Source organism: Pinus tabuliformis, chromosome 9, assembly GCF_031772625.1.
Source record: "Pinus tabuliformis cultivar Carrire ecotype Pingquan chromosome 9, CPIR1, whole genome shotgun sequence".
NCBI lineage: Eukaryota > Viridiplantae > Streptophyta > Pinopsida > Pinales > Pinaceae > Pinus > Pinus tabuliformis.
In genome coordinates, this window is record NC_142307.1 from 806,597,376 (window position 1) to 806,617,127 (window position 19,752).

At 39.8% G+C, this 19,752-nt stretch overlaps 2 protein-coding genes across 3 annotated transcripts in view; one reads left to right on the forward strand and one right to left on the reverse strand.

Annotated features, from left to right (window-relative positions):
• LOC149151218 (trafficking protein particle complex subunit-like protein) overlaps positions 1-19,752 on the forward strand; it is a 315,768-nt gene that overhangs the window by 223,216 nt on the left and 72,800 nt on the right. For both annotated transcript variants that reach the window (XM_089439733.1, XM_089439734.1), the window contains 2 exons: positions 12,404-12,523; positions 13,332-13,376. In XM_089439733.1, the coding sequence (XP_089295859.1) occupies positions 12,404-12,523; positions 13,332-13,376 (165 nt within the window). The remainder of the gene's footprint in view (positions 1-12,403; positions 12,524-13,331; positions 13,377-19,752) is intronic.
• LOC149151219 (uncharacterized) lies at positions 1,247-2,890 on the reverse strand. The gene is made up of 2 exons (XM_089441426.1): positions 1,746-2,890; positions 1,247-1,623 (listed from the first exon to the last, which is right to left on the reverse strand). The coding sequence occupies exons 1-2, from the start codon at positions 2,841-2,843 to the stop codon at positions 1,420-1,422; spliced, it is 1,302 nt and encodes a 433-aa protein (XP_089297552.1). The 5' UTR covers positions 2,844-2,890; the 3' UTR covers positions 1,247-1,419.

Here is a 19,752-nt window from a genome sequence, read left to right on the forward strand (position 1 = left end):
ACAGAGAGAGGGGATTTAGCGTGACAACCCCGTCTCTTATTTCCCTTGCCACCAACCACACCTTGTGGGGTTGAAGGCTTTTCTCACTGACTTGTAGGTAGGTGTAGGTGGTAGGGTCGACACATCGCAACTAACCATGGAACACATGGTTCATACAAGGCTGAAATTTGGCTGACGTGTTGGTTAGCTTGAAGGGCATCACCAAAAAACTCAAAGTGCCCATAGTGACAACAAAAGGTAGTCTTGGGGATGTCCTGCTCCCTCATCTGGATTTGGTGATACCTCGAGCACAAGTCTATCTTAGAGAAGTACCTCGCTCCTCCAAGCTTGTCCATCAACTCATCAATGTGCGGGATGGGATATCTATTCTTCAACGTCTTCTTATTGAGGGTTCTGTAGTCTATACATATATGGAGAGTCCCATCCTTCTTCTTCACCAACACCACGAAAGAAGCAAAGGGACTCGAACTAGGCCTGATGTGTCCCAATCTCAGTAGCTCTTGTATCACCCTCTCAATCTCGTTGGGATAGGCTTCGGGGTGCCTATAGGGAGTAGTAATGACTGCGTGCACCTGCTCCTCCATCTCAATAATGTGCTCGAACCCTCTGTCTAGTGGTCTGCCTGGAGGAATCTTCCCCAAAACCCCTTAATGCCTCTCCATCAAGGCTAATATGTTTGGATGCACTGGTCGTGTTTGAGTCCCTGTCTCTGAAATCCCGAGCTCCACTGCCCACTCTATGTCCCCATGTCGTAAATCTGCCTCCTTTCGATGAGCGGAGACTGTCTGGGGTGGGTAGGAGTGCATTCCCCTCAGCACTACCGACTTCCTATTTGGACCTGTAAACTCCATCACCAGCTTCTGCCAAGCAATGGTGACCAATGTTGCACGAAGCGGGAGCGAAGCGGAAGCGCGGAGCGCGGAAGCGTCATTTTCCAAAAATCTAGGAAGCGAAGCGTCCGCGGAAGCGTCTGCTATATATATATATATTTTTATATTTTTTTGCATTTATACTCAAAACAAACATCCCAAATACCAAATTAATTGTAGAAGACATGAAAACATGCATATTTTTGCATAAATCAAGATAGATATGGCATCCATGATTCCATTGTAGTTACTAGTATGTACAACAATCATCTATATTCTAGCTATTACAAACATACATCAAATTTTTAAGCATATTATAAAACATAAAACATTTAAGCATATTATAAAACATAAAACATAGAGCATATTATGATTTATCTAGCAAGTGAGCAACTGTCAACATTTGTCATGTCCAAAATTCAAATAATAATGTTTACAAAATATGTCACTTGGTCACCGCCAAGCCAAAAAGGTTCAAAATTCAAATTCACAAGTCTACAAGTCTAATGAGTAATCTATGACAAAAAGAAGTAGATTGTGAATATATCTACTAATCTCTCCTCCTTCCACCACGAATAGAACGTGATGGCGGGCCTCCACGTGGTGGCAATGAAGAAGATGGTCCCTGTGTAAGTCGTGGCACTGGAACTGATGAAGAAGAACCCCCTGCCGTTGGTGTTGAACCATGGAACCTAGAAACCAAGGGACCAGATGGGGGTGGGGGTTGTGGCATATCAACACCCGTGTCATCATCCTAGAATCGCTCAAAAAATTCATGCAAAAAAAAAAACACTAGTTAACAAAAAAATTAAAAACATGAATTAGAGAAATGCTTTATAAGGGAAAATTGGAAAATTCATACCACAATGGACATACCTGGATAAGAGAATCCTCTAATTGCTCTAGTCGCAACACTCCATCCTCCAAATTGGGCTCCTCTGGATTCTTGTCCCAAGTCAACAAGTCTTTATTAGACTTTGCATCTTCACAGTAATGGGACAACAATCGCAAGTTGTAATGAACATAAACCAAGCTCTCTGCCCGGTCTAAGTTCAACCTGTTCCTTTTAACACTGTGGATGAAAGAATAAGAGCTCCAACACCTCTCTGCAGAAGAAGTGTTTACCACCTGTGATAGCACCCGCAATGCCAAACTCTGTAGAAGTGGAGTAGGCCCTCCATGCATGTTCCACCACTCAAGAGCAGAAAAATGCTCTCGATCTTGAATTGCATGCATGCTCCCAAATGGACCAGTGTTGCTCGTATAGTTGCTCACCTGTCTCCGTACCAATGCAGCCTCCTCATTATCAGGGATTAATCTACTCAATGCAGCCATATATTTTTCGTGAACCTCTTTATCTTGGTGTGGTTTTTTCCTGACTCCCCCCCCAGGTGCTGGTTTTGAAAGCCATGATGGATGATAGTATTTAGGTGTCAAAACATATGCTAATGCATGCAATGGAACATTTAGCATATCCCATCGTTTTTCCACCTCTTCACGAATATAATTGTACAAGGTGGTATCTCTAGGCTCAACAATGTCTTTAATCTGCCCCAACATGCTATCCATTTGCTCATACACCTCCCCAATTACTGGTCGATCTGAATCTGCAAACTTGATCATGTAATAAATTGGTTTGGTGAATTGCAAAACATATTTAACCTGTGACCAAAAGTAACTGTCAAGAACAGTGTCCTTGACTTCATTAGCACCATCTGTGTCAGTGTTAATTTCATCCCATGTTTCAGCACACACCAGATTAGTTAAAGCTTGTCTCACCCTCACTAGCCGCCTAAAGGTGAGGTAATAACTAGCAAATCTTGTCTTTGCAATTTTAAGCAATTGCAACTTGGAGTAAGTGCCATAGAAGTAGTTTACCCTTGTATGCCCTGTGATGAATTTAATGAGCTGCTTCCCTTTCCTGTAAACCTCAGCAATCCACCCACAATCTTTGTGTTTCACAATATCATGCATCAAAAGGTTCAATGTGTGAACCAGGCACCCAGACCAAAAGATGTGTGGATGAGTACGCTCAATAATTTTTCCTGCTTACTTACAATTTGCTGCATTATCTGTGATCACTTGAACCACATTATTCGGACCAACATCTTTGATTGATTTCAATAGGAGATCTGCAATGTTTGGTGCAGTTGCACTGATGGAGGAGTCATGAGATGCAATAAATACTGCACCACTAGAAGAAACACCAAGAACATTTATCAAATGTTGGTTTCTAATATTTGTCCACCCATCTGATACAATGGATACCCCAGAATCCACCCACTCATGTGTAAAACGTGTCAAAGCTCTTTGAACCTTAGCTTTTTCTCTTTCTAATAACACTGTTCTAGCTTTCTCATAGTTGGGGGCCTTGTATCCTTTTGGGGCTTCATTGATGGCCTTTACCATTTCATGCCAATAGGGAGAGCGAAGCACATTGAATGGTACACCGCAAGCACAAAGAAAACGGACTATCTTTCCATCCACATCATCCCTCCCAGCAACATTAAGGAAATCCCCTATTGTTTTTCTACCTCCAGAGGTTGCAAAAGTACCATGAGGAGATGGGCAACTACCAAATTTAGAGGTTGCACTTGATTCAGAATGAGTTTTTTGTTTCTTGTTTTTTCGTTGTGCAGCCATCTCAATTTGGATGTATTTTTCTCTTTGTTCACTTGAAATGTTTGGGCAAATGGTTACCCCCACAGAACCCTTTTTTTCATCACTGTCCAGCACCCCACAAAGATGCCTCCTCAGACGGGTATATGAACCCGTATATGGTTTTCCTCCATGACAACCATGAGGGCACAAAAATTTGTAAGATCCACCACCCTTTCCCCCTTCAAGTTTGGTCACATAGTTCCACAAGGGATTTGATGTACCTTTCCCATCTTGTGCTTCAGTGTCCCCTTCAAGTTCATCCCCTTCCTCTTCAAACCCTTCCTCCTCATCATACATTGGGTCACCAAGTTCATCCCCTTCCTCTTCCCCTCTATTCCTCACCCTTGCCATCATTAAAACCAAGAGTGGAATGATACATAGAAGCCAAAAGAACACCATCTTGGAATATGGATATAGGTGGTGGACAACTTGTAAATAAAGGAGCAAGTAGAAACAATGGGAAAGAGTAGGAGAGGGAGGAGAAAAATACAATTTTTTTTTCAAAAAAACAAGGGAGTTTGGGGTTTGAACTTACCTCTTTAGCTCTTGTAGATGAAGTCCTCCAAGCTCTTGCTCCAAGCTCCTCCTCCTTCTCCTAGCTCCTCCTTCTTCACTCCTCCAAGCTCTCCTCTCTTCTCCTCTCTTCTCCTCTCCTTTCCTCTCTTCTCTTCTCCTCTCCTCTCTTCTCTTCTCCAACTCTCATAAACTCAAAGTGAGAAAATGAGAAGAGAATGGGGGCTTTATTCTTTTCTAAACTCACCCTAAAGTGACCCTAACCCACCCCTAACCCACCCCCTCATGCTTAGTTAAGTTAGATTTTAAATGAAATTAAAAAAAAAATTTGATATCCGCGGGTTGCGCCCGGGTGGCGTGCGCTTCCGGGCAGGTTGCGTGGCGCCACCTCATGCCCGAACCGCATGCCGAAGCGCGATTCCGGGGGGCCGCAACCTCATTTGGCAGGAGTCGTTTCAAAAATGCGGAAGCGCGCAACCTAAAAATCGGAATCGCGATTCCTCTGTCGATTCCGGAACGCTTCCGCACGGGTCGCGGTTCCGGGTTAGGATCCGGGGGGGGGGGGGGGGGGCGATTCCTGCAACCCTGATGGTGACCCTCCCGAATGAATACAATCACTGGACACCCAACACCACGTTGGTGTTCGGAACATCAACCATAAAGAAATGGTTAGTGACAAAGTAGTTCCCCATCGTCAGAGTCAAGCTAGGGACATACTTCGTGCATTGCATCGTCCGGTCTCCTGGCACCAATACTGAGAACCCCTCAAATGTCTCTGTGTGAATGCCCCTCCGCTCCACTATCTAGGCATCGATAAAGTTGTGGGTGGCCCCACTGTCTACTAGGACTGACACACGCAACCCCTGTACAGTACCTCCGATCTTGAGAGTTAAGTACTTCGAGACTCCTCGAAGTGAAGCGAGAACTCCCCAGATGGAGCAATTAGTCCTCCTCCATGGGGTGGTGGTGGTGCTCCCCCTAATGACTACGCTCCCTCATCTCCTTGGTTTGCACCTAGCTCAATCTCCTCATCCAGTTCACTATCTGAATATACCTTGATATAATGGGCCTTGCCCTTGGTGCACTTGTGCCCTGGTGCCCAAGGTTCTTGGCACATGAAGCATAGCTTCCTCCTCTTGAGATCCCTCCTAGGCTCCTCATCCAAATGGCCACGTCCACTCTCCCTTTGAGGTAGGCGAATGTCTCGGCCAGTGTTGAAAATATCAGTATCGGCAAAATATCGACGAGGGTCCAGAAAACATCTTATCGACAATATCGACAAATACCGGCAAGCATAAAAAATGCATAATATATTCATTTTTTTTCTTCAGATTTTTAAACATATAAAGCAATAACAACATGAAATAAACACATTGGCACATAAATATGAAGAAAGTATTGATATATATGATGTCAAATAGAAATGATAAATCAACGGCGATACCAAATCCTGCTGATCCTTGATAATTGTCCAATCAAGGACTCAAATTTGGAGAACCAATACAAAATAACATCACATATATAAAAGTATCTCATCATTATCAGTTATATGTAGCAAAACAAATAAAACTAGCAACTATCTATCTGAAATCACTGCCCTCTCTCCCTTTTACAGGAAAACATGATGGGCTGTTTGCCAGGCTTGCCCCTAGTAATAGAAGGCCGTGGCCCTGCCTTTGCACCTAATGTCAAATAATGAGTGCTAGGTATGGAGTTGTGCTCTCCTATATCTATAGTAGATGGTGTTGACGTTGATGCTCCCACGGTGTCCTCCTCCTCCTCCGAGTGCTACTCCTCCTCCGAGTCCTCCTCTTGCTGCCCCTGTTCTAGTGGATCATCTGGCTCTAACCATGAAGGTGACTCCTCCGAGATGGGCTCCTTAGACTCCACCCTCAACTGAGACAATACATCAATATTGTCCAAGGAAATGGCATCTGGATCCATTGGTGCTTCTATTTGCCTCACTCAAAGTCGGATGTTGTAATGCACATACACTAAATCATTGAGGCGTGCAAACTCTAACCTATAAGAGTGTCAAAAAAACTAACGAGTTTTGACTCTTGACTCTTGACACTTAAAGGTCATAAATTAAAAATTAAAAATTACAATAAGTGTAATTGCTCAACTGAAGGCTGGAGTTCAAAGATATACCTGTTGCGCTTTTTTGCGTGTATTTTCTCAAATACACTCCAATTGCGCTCACACCCTAAAGAGCTACATGTTTGACTCAAGATTCTTATGGTCAATTTCTGCAAATTTGGTGCCCTTACACCATAGCTTCGCCACCAAATATCTACAACAAAATAAAGAAATAAAAATTTCAAAAACTTAAAACATAATTAAACTTTCAAATAAAAGTTACATAATTGAATTTAAAAAAAATAGAATTATAAGTAAGAAAATTCTAAATTGAAAATTCTAATTTCTAATGAGTGATGACTTGTCACTTATGTGGCATGAAGAGGGTCCTTTTCCTAATAGCATCATCAAAGCCAAATAGGCCAACACAATCCCGATAAAATTGTATCTTGCGATTGATTTTTCTATGAAGCTCAAGACCAAGTACTATCTTATGAATACAGGAATGGAGCCCTTCCATCACTTCGCTATCAAAAATCAAAGCCGCATTTGTATGAAAATGCGGGGTTGAGGAAGAGTGCTGCTGCATGAATGGGTTGATGAAGCATCCCTATCCACCGACTATCAATCACATCCCATAACATCATATGCCTATCAAGGCCAGCAGAACCCTTGTCTGCATAATAAGAACGAATGGCCTCCTTGGCCCTATCCATGGCCTCATACAAATAAGGCATTGCAGGCTTCTCCCCATCTATCAATCTGAGAACCTTTACTATAGGTTCACTAAATGAGCATGCTTCTTCTACTCAACGCCAAAACATCTCAAAGTACACCATTTTTGCAATGGCTTTCCCGTCCTGTCTCCTGCTGTATGTACAATTACACCAGTCATCAGACACAAACATTTGCTTCAACTCGAACTGATATCGAAGCAAAGACTGAAGAGTAATAAAGTTTGTGGCAAAACGTGTGATCGCAGGACGCCGCAACTCCTTGTTTCTAGTGAACTTCCTCATGAGGCTAAGAACAAAAGCATGGTTATAAATAAACTTGGGGACGCTCTTAGCCATAACCACCTCCTTGATGAAGGAGAGTTTCCCCATATCCTCAAGTAGCAAATCGAGACAATGTGCTGCACACAGAGTCCAGAACAATGTGCGATGCCTTTCCATAAGCATCTTGCCGGCATACACATAATTAGCTGCATTGTCTGTTATGACTTGCACCACATTCTGCACACCAATCTCCTGAATGAACCCATCTAACAACTCACATATCGTTGCTGCATCTTTGATATGTTCTGATGCATCCACTGATTTAATAAACATGGTACCTATAGGACAATGTACCAAGAAATTTAGAAGGGTCCTACTCTTCCTATCTGTCCAACCATCGAACATCACTGTGCATCTAGTAACTTCCCATGTTTTCAACTCCGCCAATCTAGAGTTGGTGTCCTGCTTTTCTGCTTGAAGAATTGGCCCTCACAACTCCTCATATGTAGCACTTTTGTACTCTGGGCCCACAACAACAATAGCATCACACATTGGCTACCAAAATGGATTGGTTTTGGTGATGCTGAGAGGTAAGTCACTCCAGAAAAGATACCTCCCCATGACTCTATCTGCTTCTTTCTTCTCCTTTTTTTTAACAAGTGATTTTATGCCAGGTTGTGATCCATGCCCTATTCGTGGAACAAAAAATGATCTCACACTAGCAGTAGCAGATGATGCTGTGGAGTCCCTCCCATTACCCTCAGCATCAAAATCAGGAGAAGATATCCCAAAAGATCTACCTGCACGTTCAACCTTGTTTCTTCCTGTCTCTTCTTCTTTTTGTCTTTTTCATCAATTGCCTCAAGAGCTTTTTGTATAAGCTCTGGAATAGAAACTGTACAAATCCCAACATCATGTCTAGCGAGTCTAGCGAGTCTAGCCAGATGTTATTTCAATCGTGTAACCCTTCCTGTCATCCTGGTCCCACACAATTTGCATGTAAGATATGCCCTATTTGTCCCACCATCAGGCTCCCCATACTCCCAAAATGGGTCCAAGGCTTTTGGCATATTTGAATTTTGTAGTGAGCTAACTCAAACCTAGGGCACCAAAAAAAATTTGGAATTAATAAGTAATAACCACCTCATTTTACAATTTTTTTTTTGCTACATTATTTGCAATGTGAATTCATTGAAAAACCATAAATGACAATAAGAGGGTGCATTTGAAAGTTAAAAAAAAATGGATTTTTCTGTCCAAATGTGGAGAAAACCTTTGCATTTTCTCATGGGCATGAAAATCATAGCAAATGGAAAAAAAAGAAGGAAAATGTTTGTAGGCAAATAGGTAAGCAAGAATAATCCTAAAACTATCAAAAAATTCATTAACATAGGGGTTTATTTGAACATCCCTGTTAATGGAAGAAATGAAATTGTCTCACTGTTCTTCAATCTTAGTTCAACAAAATCTTTGTTGTTGGTGGCGATAATGGCTATTCAACACTCAAATCCTCCTTGGCAGCAAGCACATAGCTCTCCCCTTCCTTCTCCAACAATCAGAAATGAAAATGAATGAAAAAAAACAAAATCGGCCTTTTCTAGCCGTGACAGCAATTTTTTTCTATGCCTGGGCGATATTTTGTGTCATAGCGCGATATTTTCTCGAGATATCATCAATATTTCGGAAATATCGCGGTGTTTTCGGGGAGACAAAGTATCGCGATATTTCCTCGGCAATATCTCGTCTCCCCAAAAATATCGCGATATATGCGAATATCGGGGATATATCGGCGATATTGTCAACACTAGTCTCAGTCCCCTGTGGGGTGGTAGGTCTGGTGGGTGCCAAGGCCTTGGTCTTGGGCACTGCGTCAATCATGTCTCGGGTCTTGGAAATAGCATCCAATAAGGACGTGGGCTTGTAGGCCCTCACCCAACCACGTAATGGCTCAGTTAGCCCCTTCGCAAACAACATGATTAACCAGGGCTCCAATATATCCGACACCATCATGACCAACCTCTGGAATTTTGAAATATAGACCTCTGCACTACCTGTCTGCCTCAGGTGGGCCAACTTCTTGAAATGTTGCTCAGGGTCCTTCCTCTCGAACCACTCAATCAGTCGCCTAGTGAACTCAACGTAAGAGGTGATATGAATGTGCCCTAATGTAATCAACTCGTGGTACCACCACTTTTGTGCATCTCCCTCTAGGTGTAGTGTAGCAAACCGGATCGCGTTCGTCTCTCACGTGGGGTTCAAGTGAAAATAGGTATCTAACTTCTGAACCCATGCCTTGGCTGAGCTTTTGGCCAACCCATCATAATTGGGGAATGTGACCTTCCCTGCTATCTTTTGCATCTCCTTATTAGACTGTCCCCCTCTATAGTGCATTCCAACCCCAATGGTGCGTCTCTCTTTGAGGTGGATGTATTTCCCAAAGGACATCACTCTCCTGATCTTGGGGTCTAGTCCCTCATACTCATCAATACCAGATGCAACCGAGTTAACCAAATCTGCGACTGGCTTAGGTTCCCTCTCTTGCTCTAGCTTGTCCACAAAATGGAGCATGGTAGGATGACCTGTTTGGCCACGCAGAGGGGTGTGAGTGGGCTGATATGTACGACTTCCTCCCCTACTCTGGAACTCCCATCACCTTGGGGTTCTGCCTCTGGCCTCCCATTAACCTGTAAACCCATCACCTGCTACATCATGTCCATCATAAGCTGCCCCTGCCTCAACATCTGTTGATTCGTCCTCAACAACTCCTCCACGATCTAGTTCTGACCTCCTTGTCTGCGCTGTTTGTTGTCCTCTTGGTTATCCATGTGTTCCCTGATGTTTTCCACCTTCGTATCAGAAAATTGTTCTGGTGCTTCCTCTCTACCTTGACCCCTGCCTCTTCCTCTCCCACTGCCCCTTTGAAAGACTACCCCTTGGTATTTGGGTGGCATCACCCGCTCTTGTTCCCCAGACTGGCCAGGAACATGCTTTGATACCACTGTAATATTCCTAATAGAAATTTACAGTAAAATACCAAAGACATGCACTAGCTACAACATAGGAACAATCATAAAATTCTGACAAATAACACATGCAACAACAAATTAAGTCTCCATTGGGCAGCGACACGAATTCTGAGCCATTTTATTAAGAAGCCATGAAATTTGAGTACAATGGAGAATGGAAAGTGTGCACCTGGGCTTGCTATGAAAAGCAAACAAATACCCAGGTGAGAGTAGCTAGAATTCCCCCCACAAGTGGCTCCAAAAGGCTGTATGTTCCACCTAGAAAATTTCCTGCACTGCTGCTGTAGATTAACTGAAATTTGTGGACCCAAAACACCTTCAAAAATTCTGTAAAATTGGGCGCGTATTCCTGAAGGCTAGTGCAACAAAACCCATAAAGGAATTGGGATAATTCCGACCTCTCGTAATTACCCAATTTTTTGTGCTACGCCCTCCTTGGCAAAAATTGCGTCCCCCACAACTTCAACTGCTGAATTTGGCACTTGGCCCTCCTCAATATGCTGTAGAACTGCCTTGGAAATTACCTTCGGAAGAAGTGAGTGGATTTCCTTCCAAAACCTGACACAAGAGTGAAGTATCCAACCCCACGTATTTTGCCCAATGACACTACTGCACAGGCCCTAGAATGGCACGTTTGACCCTTTCAAAAGCTACAACTCCCAACTCTGAAAATCTCCACAAACGCTGGTCCAACTTGAGCAAAATTTCTGCTAAATTCTCCAACCAAAATACCCCTTTTCTCTTCCCCAACTCAGTTGTACGACTTTGACTCTACGTCCTCCCTGGAAGTTCAAACTGGCTGAGAAATGGGCTGAAAGGTACCACAAACTCTAGCAAATTCACCTCCCACTGAATTCAGAAATTCCTCCTTAAGGTGGCACTTGAAGTCCACCGAAAGAGAGGCTGGAATTTCTCCTTGGAAATTCCTATGCTCAAAGCACCAGTTGACTTGGCTATCAGCACAAGCAAACTCTAAGTTAGATGAATGAACAAGGAACCCCAAAATTGAGCTTGCCTTTGCCTTTTGTAGCTGCTCCCCTCTTCCTCATGTGGTCCCCACCAAATCGAGCCCCTTTGAGTGTTTTCCCTCCATGTGGGTCGAATTCCTCCTATGGGTTTGATTTCCCCTTTTGTGTGGCCCCCACACTCACCCCTTAAGATTTGACCCACTTTTTGTAAGTTGCCTTCTTTCCCTCTTTGCAAAATTTCATTCCAAGTCTTCTAACCCAACTCCTAAAGTCCAATGCCAAAATATTTTGATAGTGGACAAAACTGCAAAACTAGAATTACTCCTTGGACAAAACTTTAATTATTGGGGATATGACATCTTGGAATGCGAATTACTCCTCATTTATGGCATGGATTCTTTGCTCCTCTTATATATATGTGCCTCATTCTTTCTTCCCTCACTACTTGTGCATTGTGAAAGAAGAATTTGAACTTGAGAAAGTGTTGGAGAGAGTTTAAGAAGATTGAGAGAGAGAGGGGCTTGGAGAGTAAGAGCAAAACTTGGTGAGCTATGGTTGATTCAGTGCTTCAGTTTTTCAGTGTTGATTCAGTTGAAAGGAAGGTTGATTCAGTGTGTGTATCTGTTGCTGCTACCAATGATCTTCATGCTACAACTTGTTTAGATTTGGGTGAACTTACTCATTCTCTTGATTTGTCATTGTACTCTGTATCTTTGATGAACAATTGATTTCTAATAGAAGAAGAATCTGGTTGGGTTTTCCCCTTGTGGGTTCATTGGACCTGAATTCTCCGTGTCTCATTGTATTCTTGGATGTCTTCTATTGTGCATTTGATTCATGTTCTATCTACAATTGCTTATCTAATATTGAAGCATAAAGAAGTTTTGTAATAAGTGTTTGTTACATCATAGAACATCAAAATTTCAACAATACCAACACTTTTCATAACAATGTATTTATTTGAGTGTTGTACTTCTCCAACATCAAGGATACGTTTCAAGTTTTGGAGATGAATTTGATTCTTATTCTATTATCCTTCTTAGCCTTTTCTTGCACTCCACTGCTTACATGATATGTTTGCTGATTGAGTTGCTTTAGTTATCGTGCCCTGCGCCAATTATGGAAATTGCTTTACGATAATTTACAAAGTACTTTTTAACATTTATCAATCATCATATAACATATTAAGAAAGCTTATTTGAAATAATTTGACCAATTTTTTTTTTTCAACAATTTATTGACATTCTGCTACAACTATTTAGCTTATCAAGGTAAATGCGTGGCTGCAGGTACAGGCAAGACTAAGAAATCACACTGAGAAGAGAATTGGACCGCTTGAGATATCTTTATCACAAGAGGATGAACATGGAGGAAAAAGAGCCATTGTTGTCCATGGTCTTTGGACATTGGTAAGGGTGATCTTAATGCTGTTAAGTCTGAATATTTTTTAGCATTTCCTGGCCATGCCTTCTCTATCAGGTGTTAATTACTATGCAGTAGTTGACATTGCATATATTTGTTAATCTGTTAATGTTCTTAATTTTGTCTCATTTTCCTTTGAACATTCTCTATGGTCTAAAGAACTATGCCATTGATAATGTTGAAGTCGAAGATATAATATGATAGGAAATACTAGTAGATTTGACCTGAGTTCCAGGAAAGAAGCAAGTTGAACAGTGCCATGCTATAAATGGACAACTTCAATGAATTGGTGAGATAAGGGTAAAGACTGAATCACTATTAACTGAAAATGGAAAAGGATTCATTGGTTGGCTTATATGTCCCATAGAAGATTTACTATTTGAATATATGTGATTTCCACATTCTCATTTAGCTTAGCATTTGCAAATTTTCAACAAAAAAACTATTATATAAGAATGGGAAAAACAGTGTTTCTGACAAATCTGCAAGAAGACTTCTGATATAAGATAAAGAATAAATCTAGAAGATCACCTAGATTTCAAGAACGTTTTAACCCCATTCATTATGAGAAGCAAGTGTTAAACAATTTGCATCATCATCAAAGTGAAAACAACAGCCTTTCAAGCGAGATAACAAGCATCTGGGTCTAGTTTAAACTAGATTACTTAAAACACGAAACTAGAGTACCTAGTTATAGGGATCCGTCTAATCTCATACATTCTAACACCGGTTTCTCTCATACCTTTGTTAGATAGTCATTCAATGTAACTCATCATTGACAACTTCTTTTTGCAGGTTGTGCCACAGTTGGAAGCTTTTGGAACTACTGAATTCAATCTGGTAATTTTTTTTTCTATTACTTGGTCTGAGTTTAATTGAGATATTGCCGTTTTATTACATTCAATAACATGGGTAATTTGATTATTTAAAGAATATGGGTAGCTTATAAAACAAAGTTTCTATTCTATGCTTAGCAGATTTTCATCTGCTGAATTTTATTATTATTGGAAGGTTCAAATTTCTTGTTTTCTTGTTGACCTCACATAGTAAGGTATTTGGACCTGTTATGTTGGTAAAATGTGGATGGCCAAACTGATTCAGTGAACGGAACACTTCTTCACTTACCATGAAACTAAACTGAATCAGTGAATGGAACACTTTTTCACTTAATATGAAATTAAACTGAATCACTAAATGGAACACTTTTTCACTGTTGATTTTCTAGCCTTGGAAGGTATTCTACATTGGCTTAGTGTCTTAAGATGTAGAAGATATCTGATTGCCTCTTTAGATACTTTCTTGGTGGAGTAAGTGATTTTATGATTACTTTTGTAAGGTTAATTTAGGAAAAGTACAATAATTCATCTAATTAATTATTATGGACTATTAGGATAGATAATAAATTTTTTTAAGTGACTTGGACATAATTTCAATGGTGTTGAATTTTGTAGCTATTGTTGGTCTTCATAATTTATATTTTAGCCCTGTTGTCGCGCGGATTGACACGACAACGCTCAGACCGGGGGCTGTCACTCTGATCCCTGATCCCTCCGTTTAAGCCTGTCTCCCGCGGCTAAGGGGGGTAGACCCTATGAGATGATGAGACCAACTGTCAACCAGTTGGTTGGGAGACACGAGACACGATAAGATAAGCACTAGATGGATTTAGAAGTTAAAAGACCAGTGCCTTAAAATATTGTTGTTAAAATGATTACTTGTTAGATGATATAGAAAAATAAACCGTGAACCGCAATCATTTGTCATCAGCTAAATAACAATGCTCTTAGAATGACCAAAACGATATCCAGCAACTGAAAATTTAAAAAGATGAATGCTTTAAACCACCACGAGTCATAAACCATTAACCAGATATCATATTCGTATCTCGACTTGAAAATTCAGATCTCAGCGTGAAAGATATAACATGAAAACAACTGAATCTGGCAAAAATAATTTTCCACAAAATTTTTATTTTTCAAATTTTTTTTTTTAAATAAAATCTAAAAAATGAAAACTAGAAATTATTCTAAAAACTAGACTATATTAAAAATAAAGCTAAACCTAAATTAATTTAAATAAATCCCTTTTTTATTTTTTTTATTTTTATTTTTTATTTTCATATAATAAAAATCTATAAAAAACTAAACGATTTATTAAAAAATTTAAAATCTAAAAAAAAAATAAACCAAAGTCTAAACCTTCCGGGACGTAAATTACCACTAGAAAGTTAGGTCCACCTAGGCAATTTTACATACATGACTCATATCTGCTAAGATTATTTACAATTCATACATGCAGACTGGGTTTACAATCAAAATGATCAAGTTGCTGATGATGGCAGGATGGCACGGACATGCTGATCAGGTGCTGCCCCTTTTTATAAAGAAAAAGGGGGTGTACTGCATGGGTAGTTGACCGGCAGTGGTCAACATCTGGCTCTACTTGGGGACACGTTGCTGCTTGCAGGAATGTGAGAATCCAGAATCTGCATCCATACAACACACAAATAAGTAGCGTCCATCCAAAATCATCATATACATTAAGCACAGGAAAGATAAAAGCTCTTCATTTATTAACTATCTAAAGCAGAAATAAAAATGCGGAAAAAACAAGGAGTAGGGTTAGAAATACGATACAAAGGATGCCGTACGGCATCATATGTGTTCAATATAGTGCATACTGAGCATTTGCCTGCTTTTAGGCAAATCTGTCGGCTGCTTGTCGGATGTACCATGTCCAATTTTGCATAAGGTAGGACTCTTTCCTATCCGAAAATCAAGCTGCTCGCGGCCGTCTGATTCGTCAAATGTTCTTCTTATTTTCTTTCTCTTGCGCTTTTTCTTTCTGGCAAGTCGAATTACTGATGACCTGGAACTTTCTGTTTCGAAACTATCAGATGAAATGTGTAAGATATGCATGCTAAGTCTTTTTGTGTCTTGCATCTGATTTTTATCGTTTTTAAGCTTATCTGGATCACCTTCAATTAACCACCTAATGACCTCCTCATAATAAGATGGAACTTGTTGCGGCAAATGAGAAGGCTCCTGGTTTCTCTTATCATCTGACCATTGTTGAATCTTTTGAACTTGTATTCTAATGGCATCCATCTGACTAGAGCATTCATCCCTTATAGCACTGATTTGTATGGCATGGTGTTCTTGCATGTGTTTTATTACTTTATCATTCTTTTCCTTTATGTCCATCAAGCAATGTTGCATGAAATTTATTTCTTCTTTATGATTCGCTTGCATGTCAACCAACTGATTGTTATGATTGAACGTCATAGAGTCAATTTCCCTATCATGATCAGCTTTCATGGTCACCATATTTTCCTCTAAGACTGACATCTTGCTTTGCATGCTTCTAATTTCTGTTTCATATTTAATTTTCATGGCCTCAATTTCCTTAGCATGCTGATTTTGTGTGACCTCCAACTCCCTATTACGTTTTTCCAGGTGGGTGCATAAAGTTTTAACATCATTGATAAGACTAGTTTGATTGCTTTCCATATTTCTTACCAGCATCATTAGATTTTGTATAATTTGCTTTTGTTCTTCCCTTTCACTATTATTTGTCCCTGATTTTTCACTATCATGAACTTGGTCTGCGATATTTCCGGTGGATGACACATTCTGATCTTGAAAACTTTCTTCAACAGCTGGATTTTTTATAAGATTACTTTCTTTCTTTTGCACAATTTTAGAGGTAGAAGGCAAGCTGTTTGGACTATCATATCTATCTTTAAAAGCATTGAGAATGTCTTGTAAAGAAGTGAAAAAATCATTAGGAAAATTATTAAACCAATTCAAGGCATCACCCCCTAAAGAATGGACAAATAGACGCATCTTGAAATCTTCATGATTATATTGAGGAAATCTACAATATAAGATCATTACACAAGTAAACATGTTTAAATGCTTTCCAACAGCGACCGAATCACCATCCGAGAACTTAAATAATTTAGAAATGGCCTCTTTCGGAAGATCATGGAGATTATCAGTAAAATGACATGGTTTAAATGAATAATCCATGATGAACAATAAGGGATCAAATGGATGATAGAAAGAGATTTCCGCTCAAGAAAATTAAGAGATGAAAGAAGTGGAGTCGCCACTTGAACAATGAATCTGATTCTAGGATCCAAAAAGTAACCACAAGCAGATATGAGGAAAGCTTCTTGTCTGGGAAGAATGAGAAAGTGGAGTCGCCACCCAGACAAGAAACAAACCGAAGAGATGCTACTGATATGGCGAAAAATAAGGCAATAAAAGATCCAAATGATAACCCAAAAGGTTGAATTTGCCAGCTCAAAATGAGAGATGAGAAAGATGAGAAGGTGAATGTCGATGAAACTCTAGGAACAGAAAAACTCTATCCCCGACAACGGCGCCAAAAATTGTTGGCACTGCCGGGCCAGATGAAAAGACAGAAATGAGAAGGAAGATTGTCGTTGAAATGCCGAGAAAACAAAGTCCCCGGCAACGGCGCCAAAAAATGTTGGCGTTGCCGGCTCAAACGAATGATAGACAGATGAGCGATGAATGATGAAAAGATGTTGAAACACCAAGGACAGAAAAACTCTATCCCCGGCAACGGCGCCAAAAAATGTTGTCGCGCGGATTGACACGACAACGCTCAGACCGGGGGCTGTCACTCTGATCCCCGATCCCTCCGTTTAAGCCTGTCTCCCGCGGTTAAGAGGCTAGACCCTATGAGATGATGAGACCAACTGTCAACCAGTTGGTTGGGAGACACGAGACACGATAAGATAAGCACTAGATGGATTTAGAAGTTAAAAGACCAGTGCCTTAAAATATTGTTGTTAAAATGATTACTTGTTAGATGATATAGAAAAATAAACCGTGAACCGCAATCATTTGTCATCAGCTAAATAACAATGCTCTTAGAATGACCAAAACGATATCCAACAACTGAAAATTTAAAAAGATGAATGCTTTAAACCACCACGAGTCATAAACCATTAACCAGATATCATATTCGTATCTCGACTTGAAAATTCAGATCTCAGCATGAAAGATATAACATGAAAACAACTGAATCTGGCAAAAATAATTTTCCACAAAATTTTTATTTTTCAATTTTTTTTTTTTTAAATAAAATCTAAAAAATGAAAACTAGAAATTATTCTAAAAACTAAACTATATTAAAAATAAAGCTAAACCTAAATTAATTTAAATAAATCCCTTTTTTATTTTTTTTATTTTTATTTTTTATTTTCATATAATAAAAATCTATAAAAAACTAAACGATTTATTAAAAAATTTAAAATCTAAAAAAAAAAATAAACCAAAGTCTAACCAAACTAAAATCTAAAACACCAACTATACAAAAACATAAACTTAAGTCTAAAAAAACTAATTAAAACCTACGACTAAACCTTTTTTTCTTTTTCCTTTTTTTTTTTGCTTTTTTATTTCTCACATATATTTTTAAAAGAAATAAAATTAAAATAAAACTACAAAACTAAATTAAAATGAAATCACAAACTACGCCCCTTTTTTTTATAAGTTTATATTTCAAAGGAAAAATCGAAGTCAAAAAAAAAAAAAAATGAATCGTAACTACATACAAACCCTATGGTGAAGCGTATTAAGACGTAACTACTCAGATGGGATACATGCGGATCGAAAACGATACCTGTGGCGATGACTAGCTGCGTAGACGGCATGAACTGGTTCGAAAATTACCCGCAGAGGACTGAATGCATAGAAAGGGAAACTACTTCACCTGTGATGATGAAACGTGAAACCTCCTGCGTCTTACCAGAGAATCTGGCGTGTTTTGGATTGGTGCCCACGATGAAACCAGCTATACGCTTTGACTCCCAGATGCTTGACGGCAGAAGCTCTCTCAATGGTAGAGGTTTGCAATGTATAAATGCAGGTTGGACGACGCAGATGCAGGTCGATCGGAGAATGTACTGTAAAAAGCACGCTTCCTCTGGAGCTGTCGGCGGTAAATAGAACGTGGACCAGCTTGAAAAAGAAATCGACCCGAGTATCACGAGAATGAGACCTTATTCAGTCGAATTTCAAATCCTGTGCGTAACCCCTTCAGGCGTCTCTGCGTAACTGTGGTTTCCAGCAGTTATGTGGTTTACAAAACACGTGAATTTCATTGACGCTACACTTGAGCCAGCAAGACCCCTTATGCGTTTGCAGGTGCGTGGGGCTGAGCAGATTGACGGTGGTCCTGCAACTGCAAAGTGACAAAATCCTATACCTGCAAACACAAAAGAACAACAAAACCCTAATGAAAATCTGTGCAAAGCAGAAATTTAAAACCCTAGGTCAAAAAAAAAATTTGAAACCCTAAAACAGCTGATTAATGTACAAATTTGGCCCCTTAACAGCCAGATTCAGCAATGAGCACAGGAATATTTTAAAGAAATAAAGCCTTCAGATTTTCACTGTGAAGAACTTCAGAAAATCTCTCATGCAAATTAAAAATAAACTGAATGATAGACCCAGGATCAAATCCAACTGGGCCCAGCAAAAAATGCTTGCGGGAGTTGGCTGGTTCAGCCGAGAACTTCCCCTAACGCCCACAATATTCCTTCAGAAAATGGTTTTCTGCACATCTCAAAACAACCATCAGTAAAGAGGGCAAAAATGCTGCTAGATCTCAGGAAGTAATGGAGATACCTGCCATTACTTCAGAAACCCTAACAGCACCCAAACCCTAGCAAGTGAACAAGATACCTGTGCTCACAATACTCTACAAAAAGCTATTATTAACGGCTGAAAATAACATATACAGAAAATTAAACAATCTCACAGCATTTCAAGAGAGTAACACCAGCAAGATATGGACCCCAAAGTCTTCTTTTATTAACCAGGAACAGATTTACAAGAGAGCTTCTTCAGTCTTAGACTCACAGATCAGATGATCTGAACTGACCCCTAGCACCCTATATAAAGGAAATGACTCCAACGGCTAGTTCGAGTGATCCATGCTGAAATGATCTCGACCGTTGATGAGGATCAAGACATCTCTTGATCTCATCCGTCGATTTATTAAAAAATAATATTTTGCATGCATTCACTTAAAATATTATTATTTTATTATTTTAGGGTTTTTGCTCTGTTTTATGATTTTTTTTTTATTATTTTATTATTTTAATTCATTTTAAAATGGATCATCGAATTAAGCCTTCGGAGACATCACCTAGGACCTAGGACTTAGGACTCATGAG